The following is a 21,490-nucleotide window of genomic DNA, read 5'->3' as shown; positions in this document are numbered from 1 at the left end:
GACGGTTCTCACAAATTCAGTCTTTTCCTACAACAATCTCTGCCATATGAAATGTCAGGTTGAATGGGCAAGAGGATTTCAGACGTGGCTTGTAACTAGCCAAAGCCCTCAAACCCACTTTTGCCTTAAATTAATAGGACTGTTAATGCAAACATTCTAGTCCAAGACACCAAATTTCACTTTCCCCGCATCGCTTCCCACACTTTGCATGCATGTTAATCAAAGCAAATCCATTTCCCAACACCAACTCATGAATCGTGTTCCCGAAATCAAAGAGAACCCATCCTCTCATAAGCACCGTACATGGAGTGCATATTTCGATGGCTTTTCAAATATACGCAGAAACAATACAGCGGAAACTTTGCAAGGAGATTGAATTGAAGCAAATGAAGGAGTGAAGTTTAATGCATGAAGCTTGACCCTTATGGGGAACGAACGCAGGCTTTAAAAAGTCAAGGAAATGAGTAATCGACGTCGTACTGGTAGAGCGAGTAAAACCAGTTAAAATCAAAATCCATTAGGATAGCCTTTGAATTTTCAATATGTTATAAACTTGCAATAACTTATGGTATGGTATTAGTACATTATACTCAAATGGATACCACTTGTGATTATGTCACTCATTAATTCTCTTTCAAAAACTTAAATTTTTCTCGTCACAGACGACCTTAATTAGAGATTATTACATAAAAATGAGTAACTTTATATTTAAGTATAAGTACTGTTTAGGTCTTCCACAATTTCATTTTCGTTAGCTAGTTGTTTTTTAATGTTTGGTGTGTTCTGCTATGGAGGTCTTGGCTTCGCCCCCTCTTTTTGTATCTATTTTTTCTTTATTAACATGGGGTGGTAAGGAGGTTTCTTTGCCTCTCTTATCCCTCTTTTTGAAAAAAAAAAAAAGGTATAAGTATAGATTTACAACCCTAAAACCCTAGACCCTGAACTTCATAATTTCTAATATGTTATGATAATAAATGGTTTTTTAAAAGACATGTATTATAATGGCAGCACATTATACTCGAATGGAGAATTCTAGTTCGACCTAAGAGACCTTATTTTTGTGACTTTATCACTCACCCTCCCTCAAAAACCTAACTGCATCCCCGTACGTAAACAATCCAATCATGTCATTGAACGAATGTGACTGTCCAAAACACCAAATTTCTGTTCCAATTGAGTTGCAAACATTTGGACGTCATCCATTCGACCACAGCTTGCATACATGTGAATCAAAGACGAACCCAAAAACACATCCAAAGCAAACTTGCTTCCCAATAGCAACCCTTGCCATGAATTTTCTCCCCAATATCAAACCTGGCACAAGCAGCATGTAGTTAGAGCATTGACCAAAGTCAACTCATCATTAGCAAGCATTTTCACAAACACTTGGACTGCATCCCCAATTCGATGGCTTTGTAAACACCTAAACACGGTGCTGGCTATTCCAGGACACCGTGTACCAAAAGAAAACCAGAACGCAGATTGAATCAATACTCTGATTAGGCTTCCTACTCTGATTAGGATTCCTACTGTGATTAGGCTTCCTAGTTTGGTTAGGAATCCTCATCTTGGTTATAGTCGTTCTATGTTCTATAAATACCTCCCTCCAAGAGGAGAAAAATAAAATCATACAACTCAAAACCCCTTTTCTGACCAACCAGCCATTAAAAGTTTTCCTTATCCTTGTGGAACACATCTCCTCCTCCTTACTGTAGTTAGGTCCACTGATACCAGTTCTTCAAAAATGGCCTCCCAGACCCGATCATTGCTCCACGATGTGATGCAAAAGGAAATGACTGAACCCATTGAAATGCCGAACAACTTGGACACAGCAATCACATTCAAACTCTGCGAGCAGAGTGGAGTCACCTGGATCGAGACTCCAACACCTGATCCCATAAATAGTTTGATTATTTATGAGAAACCAAAGCTGGTAGTTCATGAAGTATTTCGAGTCCTTCTCTCTGATGTCAAGCGCTTGCCTCGAAGGCGTCGGTATACACAGGTCGGGGCTAAGATTCTTTCAATCTTGGGTGTAGAAGAATATCTGCAGGCTCCTATTCTAGGAAAACTATTTCAGGTAATTGAAGCGGCTGTTCCCGGAGTGCCTATTACTGTGTTCTTGACGTCTGTGATTGTCAACTTATTGAACAGTGAAAGTGATGCTGGCATGGGGGATGTAACTCTCCGCTCATGGGATCGAGAACGACCTGTTGACGATGAATCGGTTATTGATAGTTTGGAAGCTACTATTAGAGAAACGCCGTTATGTGCTATTTGTTTGGAGGGCCTTGATCACTATGGTGTTGTTGAATACGGGACTGATCATCAGCCATCAATGAGTACTACTACTTGCTTTCCCTGCTCACATCTTTATCATAGAAATTGCATTACCCAGTGGCTTGAGAAAAATCCTTCTTGTCCCTTGTGCCGATGCAAAATGCCAGATGTGGAAGCTGTAGGTGATGCTGGCATGGGGGATGTAACTCTCCCCTTAGGGGGTCAGGAACGACCTGTTGACGGCGAAGTGGTTATTGATACGGGTACAAGGGTCAATTTTATTCCTGCAACTGAATCATCTATTGAGGCTTTGGAACAAGTGAGACTTGATAGTTTGGAAACTACTATTAGAGAGACATGGTTATGTGATATTTTTTGGGAGGGCCGCTTGATCACTATGAGGCTTTGGAACAAGTGAGACTTGATAGTATGGAAGCTACTATTAGACAGCATATATGGTTATGTAATCTTTGTTGGAAGGACCTTGATCACTATGACGGGACTGATCATCAGCCATTGATGATTACTCGCTGCCCCCGCTCACGTATTTGTCATAGAGATTGCCTTAGCCAGTGGCTTCAGATAAATCAGTGGTGTCCCTTCTGCCGATACCCAAATAAATCCCCAGTTGTGGAAGCTGTAGGTGAGCCATCAAGGCCCACAGGGCGAAGGCGGCTGCATTGGCCTAGGATCGTGATGTCTGCGGCTGGTATTATTACTGATATAGTGCTTTGTAGATTATCACAGCGAAGTTAAGGATGTTCACTTTAGGAGCCAGAATAAGGTGTCAGTAAGCGCTTACTGTCCCATTGGCCTTCCATAAAGAGGCCAGAATAAAGCGTCTGTAAGTGTCATATGTTGCCATTGGCCTTGACTGTTTAGCTAGCTTGTTTTGATGAGAATTTGTTATTAGCTTCTTCAAAGTTTTTGGATTTACACAAGTTGATGCAGGCTTATTATGACTTTGGAAATCCTGGTAAGTGGTAATGCATGCAGCTCCAGGTCCATAGCCATTATAAAGTGATGCAGAACGGATGACAGCTCAATTTGAAGAACAATTGGATCGTGCTAAAGGAGGAAAACGAAAAGTGACTAGTAGACGCGAAACAGCTCGGAGTCCGATTGGGACGCACCTTACCTTTCCGGAAAGGGAATCGCGCCACGAGCAAGACTCAGCTTTGCCATGAGCTGTAGCATTTTTCCGGCTTTCGGGGTCGTTTAGGGCCTCAAAACTGCAATTTTCTATTTTTCGGCGTTTTGGGTTTTCCTAGTTATTTTTGGGTTGTTTTCGTTTTTACCCATGGGCTTTAGGGTTTCATTGTTAGTCGCCCTAGGGTTTATTTTCTTATAAATAAGCCGCCTTAAGGCTGCAGAACGCATCTTTTTATCTTTTATCAATAAAATTGAGATTTATCTTTTTTATCTCTGGTGGACTCCAGAATCTTTGCTTAGGTTTATTGCTAGTAAACCTAGTTATCAATCCGACTGCGTCATAAGTGACAAACATCTCACCATAACTTCTATTGCCACAAGGCAATAGCATTTCACACCAGTCATATTGACTTAAAGTTTCAGGGAAATTAATGTATTGTTTTATTGAGTATCAACTAATATTAGATTTTAAATGTCAGAAAATTTAACTAGTGTATTGTTTACTTGAGTTTCATGAGTGCTAGTGTAGAATAAGGCCTGCCTGTTGCATGAAAATGTCAGCTTGTGCTGCGCTTCTACCCAAGATATGGAGTCCTGATCGAGACCAGATATGAAGTGATAAACTTTATCGAAAATAGATAATTTTATTCAAAGTAACAGAACTCCGGTGGAAAAAATCATTATACAAGGAGTCCTGAGACGAGAAGATCTAGTCGATAACTTTCGATCACTTGCATAGTTATGAAAAACTGTAACCAGCAAAGCCTTTGCAGGAGGTGGCTTATCTTCTGGGACGGTTTAACAGTGAAGGAAACCGGCACCAAGTTGCCCATCAACTGCACTAATCTACAATGCATAACAATGACATTATAATCAGAAGTCACAGAACCTCATACTAATCACATACACAAAATTAAAGTGTAAAGCAACTAAAACAAGAGCATGAACTCCTAGATAGTAGTCACGATTCTGACATTTGAACTCCCCGGTGAACAAGCCAGCGATGGTCTTCCCCGGCCCACCCACCGATTCTTAACCTAGAACCCAGTAAGCAAGAAATTAGGGTTTTTAACTTCACTGAACTAATCAAAATTACCAAATGTACCAAAGCAGCTTATATAGGCAAATGAACTCAATGTACGTAGTAGGGTCTCACATGGCTCCGCCTCCTCTATTGATTTATGAGTTCTGACCATGAGAGTTGGTGGAAAACGCATCTTAGTTTTTTCTCAATAGACAATAAGATTGATGATTTGTCCCGGAAAGTTGGAGTAATGCTAGGTGTACTGCTTTTTGGCATCCCACCTAGTGAACTAGAGCTCACCTTATATGTCAGCTCCAAGGCATATATACACCACTCAATGAGAATGTTAATGTGGCTGTGCCACATAAGCTGAACTCCAGATGAGACGCAAAAAGGCTGTCCATTTAGCATAAAATATAATATCAACTAAGGTAATAAAACATAATGACAACAACATAAGCGAGGAAGCTGCAACAACAATGAAGCTGGGAATATTGTTGCATGACAAAAACTATGAATGCATCATACATTGTATGTAAGGCCTACAGAAACAGTGAAGATCCACAGAATAAGCTCCTTAATGCAGCTTGATGCTGGTTGCCATGCAATAATTTAGAACTTTAAGATAATACACCTTGACTCACCATCTGGACTAACGGAGGTCTCTTATTTAACAGCACGTGACTAGCACGCTGCCGGTGTTCATGCACTGAAGGTGCATCGAATGCACCCCCGTGTTTGGACATTGTAATAGGCACTTGTATTCGAACAGTCATGTACTAAATGATCCCATGAACTTGGATATTCTCACTTAGCCAAGGAATGGGAGCAAGGCTCTTACAACTCATACGACATCACAGAATTAACCATGTCGTCACTTCACCATTGGTTAAATTTGATACAAAGCTCAAGCCCCTGTTCTTATCCAATAGCTCCATTAACTCTTCCAATAATTCACAATAGCTACTTAGCTAGTAAATACTAGTTTCAAAGTTAATTTAAAGTAACTTTTAACTTAACCTTGGCTTTGATTAATTAATAAGCACCAAGCCTTCCCCTAAAAATAATAACAAAAACACCAAGCATTAATGTAATCATTATAATAGAAAACTACCTAACTTGAGCAACAAGATTGTCATATCACACAAGGGTTAGGCAAACAACCAAACTTTATTGCATGGGGGCTCTTTTCATTTATGAGCTGTAAGGTCTAAAGTTGGCTTTGGCATTAAACATTTCCCAAAGAGTGCAAGCAGCAGTTACAATGCCTTTGCAGATGCGCTAAGAGTGCGAGGGTAATACTTAACTAACTCTCGGTAGATTTTGAATCGAGTCATTTGCTCCAAGATAATCAACGGGAGGTCTTTGCTTGTGGTGGTCAGTCGGCGACTGGTGTGCCATTGACAATGCCAGAGCCTGCACATGATCTTAAATTTTAAATTTTACTAGTTGGATTTGTTATTGAAAATGATATAATGTAAAACAAAGAAGACTCACAGTGTGATCATGTTGAGGAGCATAAATTCCAGTGGCTGTGGTTCTTTGACGATAGTCGTTGCAAGGTGGGTTAGATATCTTGGGGAATCCCGATGGAACAACAATTACAGGCATCCCTACTAGGTTTCCCCCACACACTCTCTCCCAATCCTTCATCACCAATGAACGTGTCAACAGCTAAGCTCTCTTCTTGAATCAGCTTCCCTCTTGCTCTCTGAGCCTGTAGAAGACCATTTTCAACATATGGTAGATGAGAATACAAGTAGCTTAATCTGTGATGATCAATGATCATGAATGTTGATAAGCCTAACAGTTGAAATTATGAGCAAGTACATTGGACTGTTAACTTCAAAAGAGTTGGCTAGAAGTTGATTATAAGGTTGTTTGGACCACTGTACGATCAGAAATTTGGTATATATCTTCATTCTGGCTAAACAACTAACCTGACCTGACCACTAGAATGCCACTATAAAGGTCAAAAACGCTCATCCACAGGATACACCAGAAAAAGGCTTGTCATGACATGTAGATAAGCAACCAAAGTGATCTTGGGAGGCCATTGATCTTGGGATTCATAATCATCATCCTTCCTTGACCGCTGTCACTCATCAAAGTGAGCCAATGTATCAACGTTCATTGTGAAGCTAGCAATACTAATGGAGTCAACTTCATACTTAAGTTTAAAGGGACCATATTAACACCTTTTGGTTCTTGACCATCAAAGGGAAGTTTCAGTAAGATGGATAAGAAAAATTTCTCCAAACTCAGTAATGCCAAAGTCCCATTGATCAGCTCGCCTTGGCCATATATTAAAACAATAAGATGTCATAGATCCCCTGCCTCCTGCTCAGCATCGTCGACATATTCAACAGTAAGCTTTGTTATGTCAACCAGGAAAGGATCCTCAAGGACAATGTCTCTTGATGAAAGACCATCTGGAAAGGTTCCTCTAATAGCATCCAAAACAATATTAGCACAGTCTGTGGCACTTCTGGAGGCATGACCAATGCTTATCCTATATCAGACCCATAGAGAGATGATTGAATATAAAAATAAAGTTACATATTTCATTAGTACTGCAGAAGAACAAGAAGATCATCAGAGCACAAACCTTTCTGATAAGCTCATAACACCAGTCAGACCCACACACCCGAATGTTGGACGCAATGCTGTCACCCCACAGCGTGCAGCAAATACAGTCATGGAACCAATCGTTCCGGATCCAGTTGAAAATGGTACCATACCTGTAAAACACTCTTGTTAAACAGAAGCTATTACTAAAAGACCTCCTCTATAAACATAAATTTATGAAACCTCCTATACTTACAAGGGGAGGAACTTGAATAAGCTAAGAAAGGATTAATTATCGATCAAAAACAAAAAAGCTTGAGAAACAAAAGTGACTGAAACTGCTGAACAACTTGTAATTGGAAAACACCAGATGAGGTGCAAGTAGCGGGTCCAGATGATGAACCAGTAATGAATTCCTTGATATTCCATGGGTTCCTTGTCCTACCCCAAACCAGATCTCATCATCAGCAACTGACCCAGCTGAAGCAAGCTTTGCAACCAGAACTGCTCCTGCCGACTTCAGCCTATGTCTATACATATACATGATAAAACATACTCAGATACTAGGCAAGAAAGTTTCCATTTGACCAACATATGTTGCTGCAATTCATTCTGAAAGGTTTAGCACCTCCCGTAAACCCAGGCCTCCGTGTCAAGAACTTAATATTTTTAAGTTTTTGAACCCGTAGTGGGGAACAAAATAAGGAACCCCATGATACTATATCCTTCAGTCCATAAGGAATCCCATGGAGAGGCCCTAGAACAAAAGTCTATATGTAATTAATTAAGGTGAAGGTAAGCAACTTTTTCATAGACTACTATAATTTACAGTTTATCTGGGTATAATCAGAAAAGAAATGGTACCCAAATGCACTCCTCGGGCAAGCAATTCATCAGCCTCTTTTGCTTGCTTGTTGGCTAACTCTTCTGTGTAGGTAACCACAGCCTCAAGAATAGTATTGTACCTAAGATTCCATAACGTATCAAGTCTCAGAGACATTATCACAGATAGGATGATAGGAAGCTCATGTCTGTTACAGCTCACACTTACCTCTCTCCAATATTTGCATAAAAATTAGAGTAAGCTCCTGGGATGTAATTTGCTTTGTCCTCGTAAGCTCCCCCAATTCAAGAACCTGATACTCACTCAATAAATATATCAAGCAATGTTGTGTGAATGTTCTCGCAATTTTGAGATAGAGGGAGAGGCACAGAAGCCTTTAACTTACATTCATAAAGGCAATGTCATCGTCACTTTGTGGCCTTTGAATCCCAGAGAGACGAGAACAATCGAACCTTTTGCTTGGGTGTTGTGCTTTTTCAATGCCCCAATCAGGAACAAAGACCAAACAAGACTGGTCATTCAATCCTCCATTAACAGAAGCAACAAGCTTTTCGTTGGCTCTGATGGTAGGGATATTGAACTTTTTCACACCCTTCACAAGCTCTAGCAATTAAAATAGATAAAAAAAGCAAACAATTACGGAAAATATCGACTCATCAGCAGAACAAATTAGTGCACAAGAACAAAAACTAAAGGCTTATTATTGAATCACCTTCTCATCACTGAAGAAGTTGGCATCTATTAACCCAATTACCCTTTTGAGGGATGCAACGTCAGCGATACTTTCAGGGGATTCGCTGTTTTTCTCACTGTCCGATCAACGAAACAGAATGAGAACCTTTCAAAGAAACTCTAACGGGATTAGTTGTAGAATGTCTTGGCATTTATGACCAATACTATTACCTGATCATATGCTTAGGGAACTGAGCTTTAACTTTCTGAGAGACCATTTTCCATACATTATTCTAAGTTCTCAACTGTTATGCTCATTAGGCCATGACAGTACAATCTATGATGGTTACATTTTCAAGGACGATGAAACGATCGAAACTACAACAATTCTACAATCTTCCAAAAGTATGGCCTAAACTTCGATCAGCAACCACTTTGTACGTATGTGTAATTCTCCAAGATTAAGAAGGCTTTCTTACTTAACAAGGTGACAGAAAAACTGGAACAAGTTGAGAAACTCTACAAACATAGAGAGCAGAAACAATAAATACAAACAAAGAGAGCAGAAACACTATATAGAAGCATAGAGAGCAAGAAAGAGAGAGTTACCATAGTTGGAAAAGTTTTGGCGAGAGAGAAAGGTTGGTGACACAGTTGAATAGGGAAGAAGTGAAGTATGTAGGAATTCATAGAAAAAAAAAGGGTTTGTGGTAAGTGAATCTTCATAGGAGTATTTGCCACTTGCTCTTTAACACGCTCCTAAGTGAATAAAACATAATGTCAACAATAGAAGTCAGGAAGCTACAACAACAAAATGAAGCTGAAAATAATTGCATGACAAAAACTATAAATGCATCTTACATTGTATATAAGGCCTATAGAAACAGCAAAGATCCTCACAATAAGTACATGGCAAAAAGTCATACATCTATATGATTACATGGATATACATTATGTAAGAAGAACAAATTAAACCCATGCCTAACATTGCAAAAAGTTAGAAGTGCTACCTGCACAAACCTATACGGGCCTGGAATACCCATTGCATATGCTCCAAGGAGTTTTAGTCCAAAGTCAACATGCGGCTGCACAAACATAAAACAGAATTGTAGTAAGGAATGATTTGAAACAAAATACAAGTAACAGATATCTCAACTTAAAAAAAGGCATGATAAAAGTAATGTCTGGATGAGGTATATGTGGCACGACAGTAAACACATAATATAAAACTTTTGTTTCTGCAGATGTAGGCATTTACCTCTGCAGATTTCTCTGGACCTTCAAGCTGCTCCGAAAATCCTTTTGCAGCCTGAAATCACCAATAAAAGCAAATCAATTAATATCAATCTCTCTTTTGACTATGGCAAATATTCATTATATAGTCTTATAATTAAAGTACTCACAATAGAAAACTCAGCACCATTAAAATTTCCATTCTTCATGATAGAAGTTCTTGGTGAAGACCCTTACTCTGACCCTTCTGGGACCGGAGAAGGGGGCAAATCGAGGTGGAGAAACCTATACCACTCTCAATTTGCACTCCTCAACCACACGTCCTGCCTCTTTATTGAACTACACACAACCCCAATCCCACAAATCAATAGCATTCGACACAAAGAACCCACACACGTCAGAACTCACAACATTGTGTAATGTAACTACGACTTTTGGAGTAATATCCTTTGGAGTTGTATGTCTGGAGGAGCCTCTTCTTGCGCCTGCATTCTAACTTAATCACAACAATCAATTAAAAAAACATTAAGCTTTGATCACTTACAGTCTACATAAACCATACAACAAAATGATTACTATTCACCTACAACATCACATGTGGATCATGGCAAAAGAGACTATGCTTGATGAAAATTATGAAAGCTTTAGTTTGCTTAAGCTAAAAGCAAGCATGTGAAGCAACTCAAGCTCAGTGATCTTACATAGATTAGCCATGGCACATCCACTTATTAAGCAAATTGGAAATGTAGATGACGATGATAAGTTATAAGCTTTCAGGTATGAAGTGATGATGTGGCATCAATGCCTCTGGTGGAAGGAAGAAATGTAAACACAAACATACTATTAGGTTCATAATGAATTAAGCTACTTGGTCTGGGTAGCCTTGTTTTGGGCAGCCCTTCTGTGGGTAGCCTTGTGGAGCTAATTTATGACTAAAAGTGATGAATCTCTAATTAGACTACATTTTGGTGGTAGATATTTCATTTACAATACAAAATTCCCCAAGGAGGAACAATATGCAGTTTATTTGGGTCGTTTTGAAATGGATGCTTGATAGACAGAAGAGCCATATGGCTAAAGGCTCAAGATAATTTGTATCACCTCCCATGTTAACAAATGAGATGCAACTTTAGCATACCTGTGATTGTTGGTGACTAAACAAATGAAGAATCCCAGCTTCAGAGCAAGCAACTAACTCAATCAACTGATCATGGCTTTCAGGTGTAATACCTAACTCCAGGAGCCAAAGTGAAACCTGCAGATGTGACATCTATTGCATCATTAAAGGTGTGCATAGTTCTTGGTATATAATTTAATGATTTAAAGATGAGAATTCATATAAAAGGCTTCCACAGAAGAAGTACCTGCATGCATCAAAGAATGACTTCTGGCACACCACCTACAACAAAGGCCCTGCACAACATATGTTGCTGGACTTTCTAAGGACCATCCTTGCTTGAATGCCAAGCATCTAATCGGGAAATGTCCATTGCAACTCCATGTTGAAATCAAAGTGGCTCACTTGCAGTAAAAGTTAATCAGTTCAATCATCTTTACTCCCCAAAATTAGCATCAGAAGATTCTGCATACTCATACTTTCCACATTTTCTTTTTCTTTTGAAATTTGCTCCCATTTGTTGAGTAGGTCTTAAATTTGCTCCCATTTGTTGAAATTTGCTCCAACCCCTTAGTTGAAAGGGCTAAAGGGCTTTATTTTAGCCCTTTTGGTCTCCAACCCAAACAACTTAGGGCCAAAGTGATAAAATTGATGGCCAAAAGGCTAAAGAAATGGGCAAATTTAGCCTTCAAAGTAGCCATTTAGCCCTTAGGGCCAAATGGATCAAGAATGGGAGGCCCACCTGTGGTAGTGCTGCGTGACATGTGCATGATGTCAGCAGCAGGCGTTGGGTTTTTTTTTTTTTTTTTTTTTTTTTACACATATAGCCGTTGGGAAATTTTTTTTTTTTTATTTTTAATATTTTTTTATAACTGTTGGTCAATGTTTTTTTTTTTAAAAAAATTTACACTATAAATACATATCACTTCAATCTTCTTTTTCACATCTTCCTTCTACTTCCTCATATATATCTCTTTGTTGTGTTCCTTTTTAAATGCTTTTATCATGAATAAAATAGATATTGAAAATATGATTCCATTTCGAATTCAACTTTATTTCATTTCGAAATTAGATTTATTCAATTTTGAAATTAGTTTTATTCCATTTCAAAATCAGCTAAAAATATTTTTGATTATCTTAAAAAAAAATACAACTGAAAAAAAAAAAATTAATCATAAAAATGATTTCAATTACTATAAGTATAAAGCTGATAAAAAATAAGAACATTGTTGTAAAACTATAGTAAAAGAATTTGAGAGAGAGAGAGAGTTTAGACGTAGAGAATAGAATGTGTGTATAATTCATCTCACCATGAGGAGCCTTATATAGGACTACATGGTGTACACAAAAGGGTAATGCTCAATTACAATCCAATCACCCCTACAATTATAACCTATCAATCACCAATCTATAGGGATAGACACCTATTACTCAACATCTATTTACATGATTATCCACAAATATTTACAACAAGCATATATATATATATATATATATATATATATATATATATATCCAAAATGTTAAAATATATTTTAGGGCTATAATTTAGCCTTGACGGGTTGGAGACGGTTGATGTCACATCAATGAATAGTACATAATTCAGGGCTAAAATGGCTAAAATTTAGCCCCAGGGCTATTTTTAGCCCTTTCAGTTAGAGATGACCTACTTTGTCCAACTATGCTAAATGTGCAAATGTGAGGCAAACAAAGAAAGACGATTTTCTTTTCTTGAAACTCTAACTTGGTGATAACTTTTAGAACAGTAATGCATCATGCTAAATAAAGTAATATTAAAGGTGTGTCCCAATTTATGTTACTTCCGTAAGGAAGATTTTAGCTACGGTGTTGTCAGCAAAATAAACAAATTAAGAAAACACAAACGAGTACAAGGCCATGATTTATTGATATCATGTCAAGACCAATAAAAAAACAAGCAGATAAGTCATTGTCACTACTAAAATCTCTTTGCCATATTTTCTTCAGAACCATCATAACAAAAGGAACATCTTACCAAAGTTCCATTCCTGCATCTCCCACAAATAGTAATAAGCAGTAGTACTAAACCATCCTATACTATAACTAACTAAATACAGGCACAGCCAAAATATTAAGAAGCGATGATCTTCAGCGAATTTGAACCTCCTCTCCAAACCTCCAACCAATCCAGAACCAAGAAATGCTGAAACTCTCAATTGATCTGCAGAACCACAAAAACGAAAGGCCAGTTGGGTGTTGTGAAAAACAGCATTAACTGCCGTGTTTAGCAGATATAATAGAACAGACCGTTTGTATGGCAGTTAGTAGGATCAGAAAAATAGCTACAAGAACAGAGACAATCGCCCATGGCGTGTTCAAATAGTTTTGTCTAAGACTTGTCTTCCATTTGTTCCAAGGCTTTTTGCAGTGCTTCTCTAAGTCAGCAAAAAGCGAAGCAAAATAGAAGTAATCATGATCCCTAATGAACCCTTTCGCAAGACCATTAATCAGACAACATGCCTCATTATTGTAGCCTACAACATTTGAAGCAATTCCGCTTTCGACAAGCAACTCTACATCTTTTGGAGTATTCACCAAACAATCTAGCTAGCATCTCCATATAATCAGATATATCATGATTTTGGAGGTAATAACATTGTTCAAAAGCAGCAATATTTTTCAATATGAGCTCCATACGATAAGAAATCGTTACCTTTGGAATTTCAAGAATGCCATTTGTAAACCGTAGGCAAAACAAATTTGTCTTTGATCCCAGTTTGAGCTTGACTCCAGCTTGGTCTAAAGTTGTTGCACTTGGAGCAAAACTAAAGGCGGTGATTCGTTTCCGTTTCTCCCGTGGCTTATAAAGTGGTATAGCATAATGTCTTATAAAATCAAGAACATGCACCCCTAAGTGTCTTATGGACATCTTATTCTGGCCCCTAAAGTCAACAAACTAACTTCAAGAATTTAACAATATTATTCATTCAATAGAGATGTGTCACACCAAATATTGCTAACTTTTCCAGCACAAACACCAATGATGTTCAAATCACAACAACAGGCGAAGACTCAATGAAAATTTACCAGTCTTTCATGGTTTTTCTTGTACCAACGAGCGGTGAAGACACTAATTATATTGTAAACTTGCAAAAAAAAAATAACAAACAAACTTGTCGCTGTGTAGGTTGTAGTTTCATTCGATGACCATCATTCTAGTCTTACACAAACATATAATTGTATCAAATAAACTAAACGAACAAGAATTTTATCTCGTTGGCTAAAATTCAACTAAAGAAACGAGAATTATACTCACAAAATTCAACGGACAAAGATTTCATCATGTTTGCTTTGAATCCAATGAGATGAAATCTTATTTTAAATTGTACTCAAGAAATTTACTAGACAAAGATTTCTTCTGGTTGAATTTGAATTAATAATATCAACTTTTTCTAAATTATACTCACAAGATTCAACGGAAAAAATCATACATACAGCACACAAAAGGAAACATATAACAAGATTATAATAGAACAGCATTAACTGCCGTGTTTAGCAGATATAATAGAACAGACCGTTTGTATGGTGGTTAGTAGGATCAGAAAAGCAGCTGCAAGAACAGAGACAATCGCCCATGGCGTGTTCAAATAGTTTTGTCTAAGATTTGTCTTCCATTTGTTCCAAGGCTTTTTGCAGTGCTTCTCTAAGTCAGCAAAAAGCGAAGCAAAATAGAAGTAATCATGATCCCTAATGAACCCTTTCGCAAGGCCATTAATCAGACAACATGCCTCATTATTGTCGCCTACAACATTTGAAGCAATTCCGCTTTCGACAAGCAACTCTACATCTTTTGGAGTATTCACCAAACAATCTAGCTAGCATCTCCATATAATCAGATATATCATGATTTTGGAGGTAATAACATTGTTCAAAAGCAGCAATATTTTTCAACATGAGCTCCATACAATAAGAAATCGTTACCTTTGGAATTTCAAGAATGCCATTTGTAAACCGTAGGCAAAACAAATTTGTCTTTGATCCCAGTTTGAGCTTGACTCCAGCTTGGTCTAAAGTTGTTGCACTTGGCGCAAAACTAAAGGCGGTGATTCGTTTCCGTTTCTCCCGTGGCTTATAAAGTGGTATAGCATAATGTCTTATAACATCAAGAACATGCACCCCTAAGTGTCTTATGGACATCTTATTCTGGCCCCTAAAGTCAACAAACTAACTTCCCCTAAGTGTCTTATGGACATCTTATTCTGACCCCTAAAGTCAACAAACTAACTTCAAGAATTTAACAATATTATTCATTCAATAGAGATGTGTCACACCAAATATTGCTAACTTTTCCAGCACAAACACCAATGATGTTCAAATCACAACAACAGGCGAAGACTCAATGAAAATTTACCAGTCTTTCATGGTTTTTCTTGTACCAACGAGCAGTGAAGACACTAATTATATTGTAAACTTGCAAAAAAAAAATAACAAACAAACTTGTCGCTGTGTAGGTTGTAGTTTCATTCGATGACCATCATTCTAGTCTTACACAAACATATAATTGTATCAAATAAACTAAACGAACAAGAATTTTATCTCGTTGGCTAAAATTCAACTAAAGAAACGAGAATTATACTTACAAAATTCAACGGACAAAGATTTCATCATGTTTGCTTTGAATCCAACGAGATGAAATCTTATTTTAAATTGTACTCAAGAAATTTACTAGACAAAGATTTCTTCTGGTTGAATTTGAATTAATAATATCTACTTTTTCTAAATTATACTCACAAGATTCAACGGACAAAATCATACATACAGCACACAAAAGGAAACATATAACAAGATGATAATAGGAGATGTTATCTTGCAAAGATGTCACATCATTCAGGCATCCCAAAATTCAGTCGGTTCAATAATCCAATTCGTTGTGAACAAGAAAAGTGTTACATACCATAAACAAAATGATGACAAGACTAATGCTTATGAAGATAAAAACACTTATGAATGTATGTGGTGATATTGATCCACCAACTCTCGGTGTGCGTTCTCCAACAGTTGATGTTAGTCATCCAAATCCTGATTAATCGCACGGAGATACTATGATCAACCAAATGGTACATGTTGCAAATGTGGAAAGTCAACCTAAGAAAGCACACATTGAAGAGATTAGCTATCTATAACTACATACATTATATATTTGCAAACTTGTAAGACAAAAAAAAAACTGATCTTGAAGTGCCACATCAAGTGCAGGGATTACTTCCTTGTCATTTTCATCCTGCATATAAGTTTGAAATAAGTTGTAGCAAATGTGCAGAATACGAAAGACAAAACAAACAGTAGAAGATGCACTGATTTGTGAAATTTATGTACAAAGTTAGAAGCCCAAATCAGTAATCCTCAAAACACAAAAGAAAAGTAATACGAGAGGAAACAATGCACGTGATTTGTGATATTTTATGAATGAGTCCCAGAATACTTAATATCTAACATCATTGATCATAATATCCACAAGATAAGAGATCAGTTGACTCACTTAATAAGTTAATCAGTTGACTCACTTATCGGTGGATACTTAATAAGTTACTCTCAAGAGCTCATCAACAATGTAAAATCAAATTTGAAGAATTGAATTATTTACCCAATCATCCACAAGATAAGAGATCAGTTGACTCACTTTACCTGCATGTATTCAATGGAATTGGATCTCCCCGACTGGCTCACCATGCGGCGGAGCTACCTTCCCAGACGGTGGGTCTAAACAGATGGGTCAGTTATCTCAGTTTAGTTTGATTTATAGTCTGCCCCCTTTGGGCCTCCTCGGTTTGGGCTGTCACATTTCTGTTGATAAATGATTATTCAGACTATCCCAACAAAAGTAACTCTTTTTTAAATGTTGATGCTCTTGCCCGAAAAGGTGTCCACTGATTTACTGTTCATGCAATTCCTATGTGTCGATGTATATGACTCTCATTCTGGTTCTTCTGTGCTTTATACTCGCCACAATCTAATTGGTAAGGCTAATTAATATCCAACATCATTGATCATAATTTGCAAGAGTCATGCAATTCCCAGTTTGCTTTGATATTTTTTACAATCAGCAGTCATCCTCCATTCTTAATCTTTGCCTTGTCCATGAAAATACCAATTCACTTAAACATGTAATTGTAAACAATGATACATATTTTGTTCTTTTTTTACAACAATAATGTTATATGGATTGTGTCGGATATAAATGAAAATCTAGTACATGATAATAGGAGAATTCATTCGGGTTTAGTTTCATTTCACAACCATTTTAACATCATCTAGTACATGATAATAGGAGAATGAAATTTACTTATACTCCGCTTTTACAATTCACACTCTATATTATTATTATTTTTAACCTCTATTTTATTTACCAACTTAAATTCCCTTGCGATATCCCAAGCCTCCCGTGTCAATAATCTTTATAAGTTTTTGAACCCCATGTTGTTTTGTGCTGGGGAACTGATATTATATCCTTCAGTCCATGAGGAATCCCATGGAGAGGACCTAGAACAAAAGTCTCTAAGTAATAAAGGCGAAGGTGAGCAACTTTTTCATAGATTACTATAACATTTACAAGGGTAAGAAAGTGTGACAGTTTGTCTGGGTATTATCAGGAAAGAAATGGTACCCAAATACACCCATTCGGCGAGCAATTCATCTGCCTCTTTTGCTTGCTGGTTAGCTAACTCTTCAGTGTCCACAACCTGAAGAACAGGATTGTACCTATGTTTCCACAAAACACGCGCGTGTATATATATATGGCCCTTCAACTAAGGGGTCCCTTTTTTAGGTCTTTTCTAGGGATAGGGCATTAGACTAACTTTTTTATCACATTTCGTCATCTCAACCGTTTAGTTTTTAGGCCTAATGTGTAGATCACTTCTGCAAATTTTCGGCCAAATCGGTGATCGTTACGGTATCAACCTAGGTTAAATCAATGAACGAACCAAAATTGTCAAACCTGAACCGTTCATACTTATAATTTTAAATCGCTATTTTGAATGCCTTAATTATAATCAATTTGGCTGAAATTTTGTAGAAATGATCTACACATTAGGACCTAAAAACTGAACAGTTGAGATGCAAAAATATGATTGAAAAGTTGGTCTAATGCCCTATCCCTATAAAAGACAAAAAAATGGATCCCTCACTAGAAGAGCCCTGATATATATATATATATATATATATAGGGTCCGGATCAAGGGACACTTTTTTTTACACAAATTTTGACACACTTTGTGAGCCATTATATTTTAAAATATTCAATGGGTCATATTTATTATTTGAATGATGTCAACATACCTTGCGGTGACGTGGCAAATGACATGACATTACAATTTTCAAATCTAAAATTAAACTTTTCTCAAATAAAAGAGAAAACAAAATTACTATTTGGAAAATCAAAATCAAACAAAAACTAAAAAGAAATAAAAGAGGAAGAAGAATGACAGAATAAGAAGTACTGTGCACGATGAAAAGAAAAAAAAAACAGCACAAGAACACGCAATTTGTCTTCATCTTATGCTATAGGAATTATCCCTTCTGCTTCTGAATCTCGTACAGCTGGGCTGCTAATAGTGTCTTTGGTGACAATGGTCTCATTCTCTCAGATTGGTCTCTTTGGGAAATTTAAGAGTGTTGAACTTTAGAGAAGATATTCCCAGCTGGTACAGCCTCATAGGCCTTTGGGGTGCTAAATCTGCTTCCTATTAGATTATGTTACATGATAAAGTTGGTCATGTTAAATACTCTCGATCACTCGTTATGTTGCGAGACTTTCAATCTAGACTACATTTACACTTTCAAACGAGAATCAATTCATCTGTTAACATTTTTAGTTCTTATGGCCAGTAATATATGCAGTTATACTTTATCAAAGTTTATGATTAAGTCCAAGTATGAAAAAATTGAGATCTAATCGAGCAAGACTTACCATTGATAGGACTTAACAACATCAATCTCGGCAACCAACTTCTCCAGTCCTGTGAGGATCTCCTCCACCACCACATCTTCCTTGAAATTAACTATCAGTCTATCACCAAGTGTTTGAACTCTCCCATATTGGCACAATAATTGAAGCAAAATGAGTATCCAAAGCTCTCAATTTATAATCCACTTTACACATGCAGAAGTAAATGTTTGTGTGTCAACTTCCTCTTTTATTTCTTTTTAGTTTTTGTTTGATTTTGATTTTTCAAATAGTAATTTTGTGTTCTCTTTTATTTGAGAAAAGTTTAATTTTAGATTTGAAAATTGTAATGTCATGTCATTTGCCACGTCACCGCAAGGTATGTTGACATCATTCAAATAATAAATCTGAATCATTGAATATTTTAAAATCTAATGGCTCACAAGGTGTGTCAAAATTTGTGTAAAAAAAAGTGTACACCCTATACACTTTTTTTTACACAAATTTTGACACACCTTGTGAGGCATTAGATTTTAAAATATTCAATGATTCAGATTTATCATTTATTATATATATATATATATATATATATATATATATATATATATATATATATATATATATATATATATGTGTGACTTATGATTATGTCTCTCATTTTCTTTTAAAAACTTAAATTTTTCTCACAACAGAGAACTTCAATTTAGAGATTATTATATAGAAATGAGTAGCTTTACAGGTAAGTATAGATTTACAATCCTAAAACCCTAAACTTGAACTTTGTAATTTCTAATATATTATGATAATGAATGGTTTTTTAAGATGTGTATTATAATGGTAGCACATTATACTCAAATGGAGAACTCTAGTTCGACCGAAGAGACCATATTTTTTGTGACTTTATCACTTGAGGGAAAACCTAATTGCATCTCCCTAAACAATCCATAATTTAGAGGTAACAAATTTTTGATAAGAAAATAAGAATATGCAATTTTGACCAAAAAATTGTGTATACAATTTACCGTTTTTGGTCTAAAATCACAGTCTCGGACGTGAAAAAAAAAAAAATTAAGAGAGTTTACTCATAACGAGTTGGTTCCCACAAAGTTGAAAAAGCATATAACATCATTGAGTGTACTTTCAGGTGCTTTTAATAAGCTATTTTACATCACCAAGCAAGCAACATAGAGCTCAATTGTCCTGCTGCGAGGTTGCTAAAACTTTCTATTACTATTTGTGGCATTGTGGCTCCTCATTGTATTGAAGTGCTGAGTTACCGTAGGTACCTACAAACGCCATTCTAAGAATGTAAGGGACTCTTTTGCGATTTAGTATGCTATTGAATACTATTAATGGATCCTTTCTCCATTTAGAAAGAGGCATAATGGCACTAAATGGGTTCTTACTCTTGTGCATCGGATTGTAAGTGTGAAAAGAACTAGATTGAAGCAAAAATATTGTTCTACAAGTACAATGAAATCATACAAAATATTGTGTCCAATCCATTTGAGAATTGAGACACATAGCTGCAACTATGGTATTATCTATCCCTGGATGCTGTTGTTCAGGTAGAAGTATAATCCAGCAAGTGCCACAACTCCAACCGCAATAGCAATAGGTAGTGCTTTTCTGTTTCAGATTAAGCAGCACGTAGTAAGTCTCCAATTCATCACAGGGAAGAAAATCTTTTGTATTTTCTGATCTGAAAAAGGAAGGAAGATGATCATGCTTACCCAATCGTTTCGTCTCTCTGCAACTGTGCTTTTCGTGCCTTTCGAAAATCTTTGTTGTTGGCGTCTTTGGTCACAGGAGGCTGGTATACCCTAAACCTTCTTTTGGGAGCACCACAAACTGCATAGCACAGATTGCATTCATGATAAAGTTACATGGATTGGTCTCTAATCATATCAAGAATCAAAAACAAAGTCGTAACTTCACTGCAGGAAGAGATTCTTGTTGGATAAGTATCCCTTATCTAGACCAAACCATGTTACAAACACATTTGTAGATGACAGCTGTAAATTTCATTTTGAGAATGCAAGAGAAGTGATTACCAGGGCAGTAGTAATTGTCAGGTAACTTTTGAAAAGGAGTTCTCTCATTGTATATATACCTGCATCATTTAACATCATAATTGTCAATGATTCAATTCATCACCGTCCTCAAGAGCTCAGAAGAAACAAAACAAACAACTGAACAAGACAGGAAGAATGGTACCCGCAATCGCGACAAATATAGGCTTCCTTGGAGGCAACTCTCATGGAAAACTTTGGTGCAGCTTTAGCAAGGGGCTTCTGCTGCTTAGGGGGAAGCAATAGGCTAAGTGATGAAGAAAAGAATGAGGATCTTAGAGCAAAACGATCCGAAGGTGGCCGTAGGCCGGCATTGCCTCTCGGAGCTAATGGGGATGGTGATGCTAGATGGGTTCTGGTAGAGGGTGCCTGCAGTTGCAGGGCCATCTCTTTCTAGTTTGCAGAAGATGTGAGTGTGAACAATAGTAGTACTAGGAATGAATGTGAGGAAGATATGAAGAGATAAGAGAGCCAAAAAGCTATGTTAGGATTGTGAGAGTCTATCATTGGGTGCGTGGCCTCCATAATCCCCACAAGTCGCACACCAGCGGCCTCTAGAGTCTTCCTTTATCTTTTGGGACAATTTTCTATCTAATTTTCATGG

The 21,490-nt window shown here is 37.0% G+C and overlaps 2 protein-coding genes across 3 annotated transcripts; one reads left to right on the top strand and one right to left on the bottom strand.

Moving 5' to 3' along the window:
- The first annotated feature begins 1,660 nt into the window (after nt 1-1,660).
- On the top strand, nt 1,661-3,685 carry LOC133741945 (uncharacterized). The gene has a single exon (XM_062169654.1). It carries the CDS (start codon nt 1,745-1,747, stop codon nt 2,696-2,698), a length of 954 nt encoding a protein of 317 aa, XP_062025638.1. The 5' UTR covers nt 1,661-1,744; the 3' UTR covers nt 2,699-3,685.
- Nucleotides 3,686-19,921: 16,236 nt separating this feature from the next.
- LOC133743603 (uncharacterized) lies at nt 19,922-21,450 on the bottom strand. 2 transcript variants are annotated; one of them, XR_009863160.1, is made up of 5 exons: nt 21,032-21,450; nt 20,869-20,927; nt 20,548-20,665; nt 20,300-20,443; nt 19,922-20,100 (listed from the first exon to the last, which is right to left on the bottom strand). XR_009863160.1 is itself a non-coding variant. In XM_062171584.1 (4 exons), exons 1-4 carry the CDS (start codon nt 21,271-21,273, stop codon nt 20,359-20,361), a joined length of 504 nt encoding a protein of 167 aa, XP_062027568.1. In that variant the 5' UTR covers nt 21,274-21,449; the 3' UTR covers nt 20,232-20,358. The 2 variants fall into 2 exon arrangements, 1 of the variants encoding a protein (XP_062027568.1); XM_062171584.1 differs by lacking the exon at nt 19,922-20,100 and having other exon boundaries at nt 20,232-20,443; nt 21,032-21,449.
- Nucleotides 21,451-21,490: the final 40 nt, after the last annotated feature.

This window comes from Rosa rugosa, chromosome 4 (assembly GCF_958449725.1).
Source record: "Rosa rugosa chromosome 4, drRosRugo1.1, whole genome shotgun sequence".
Classification (NCBI taxonomy): domain Eukaryota; kingdom Viridiplantae; phylum Streptophyta; class Magnoliopsida; order Rosales; family Rosaceae; genus Rosa; species Rosa rugosa.
This window is presented reverse-complemented; position numbering and strand designations above follow the sequence as displayed.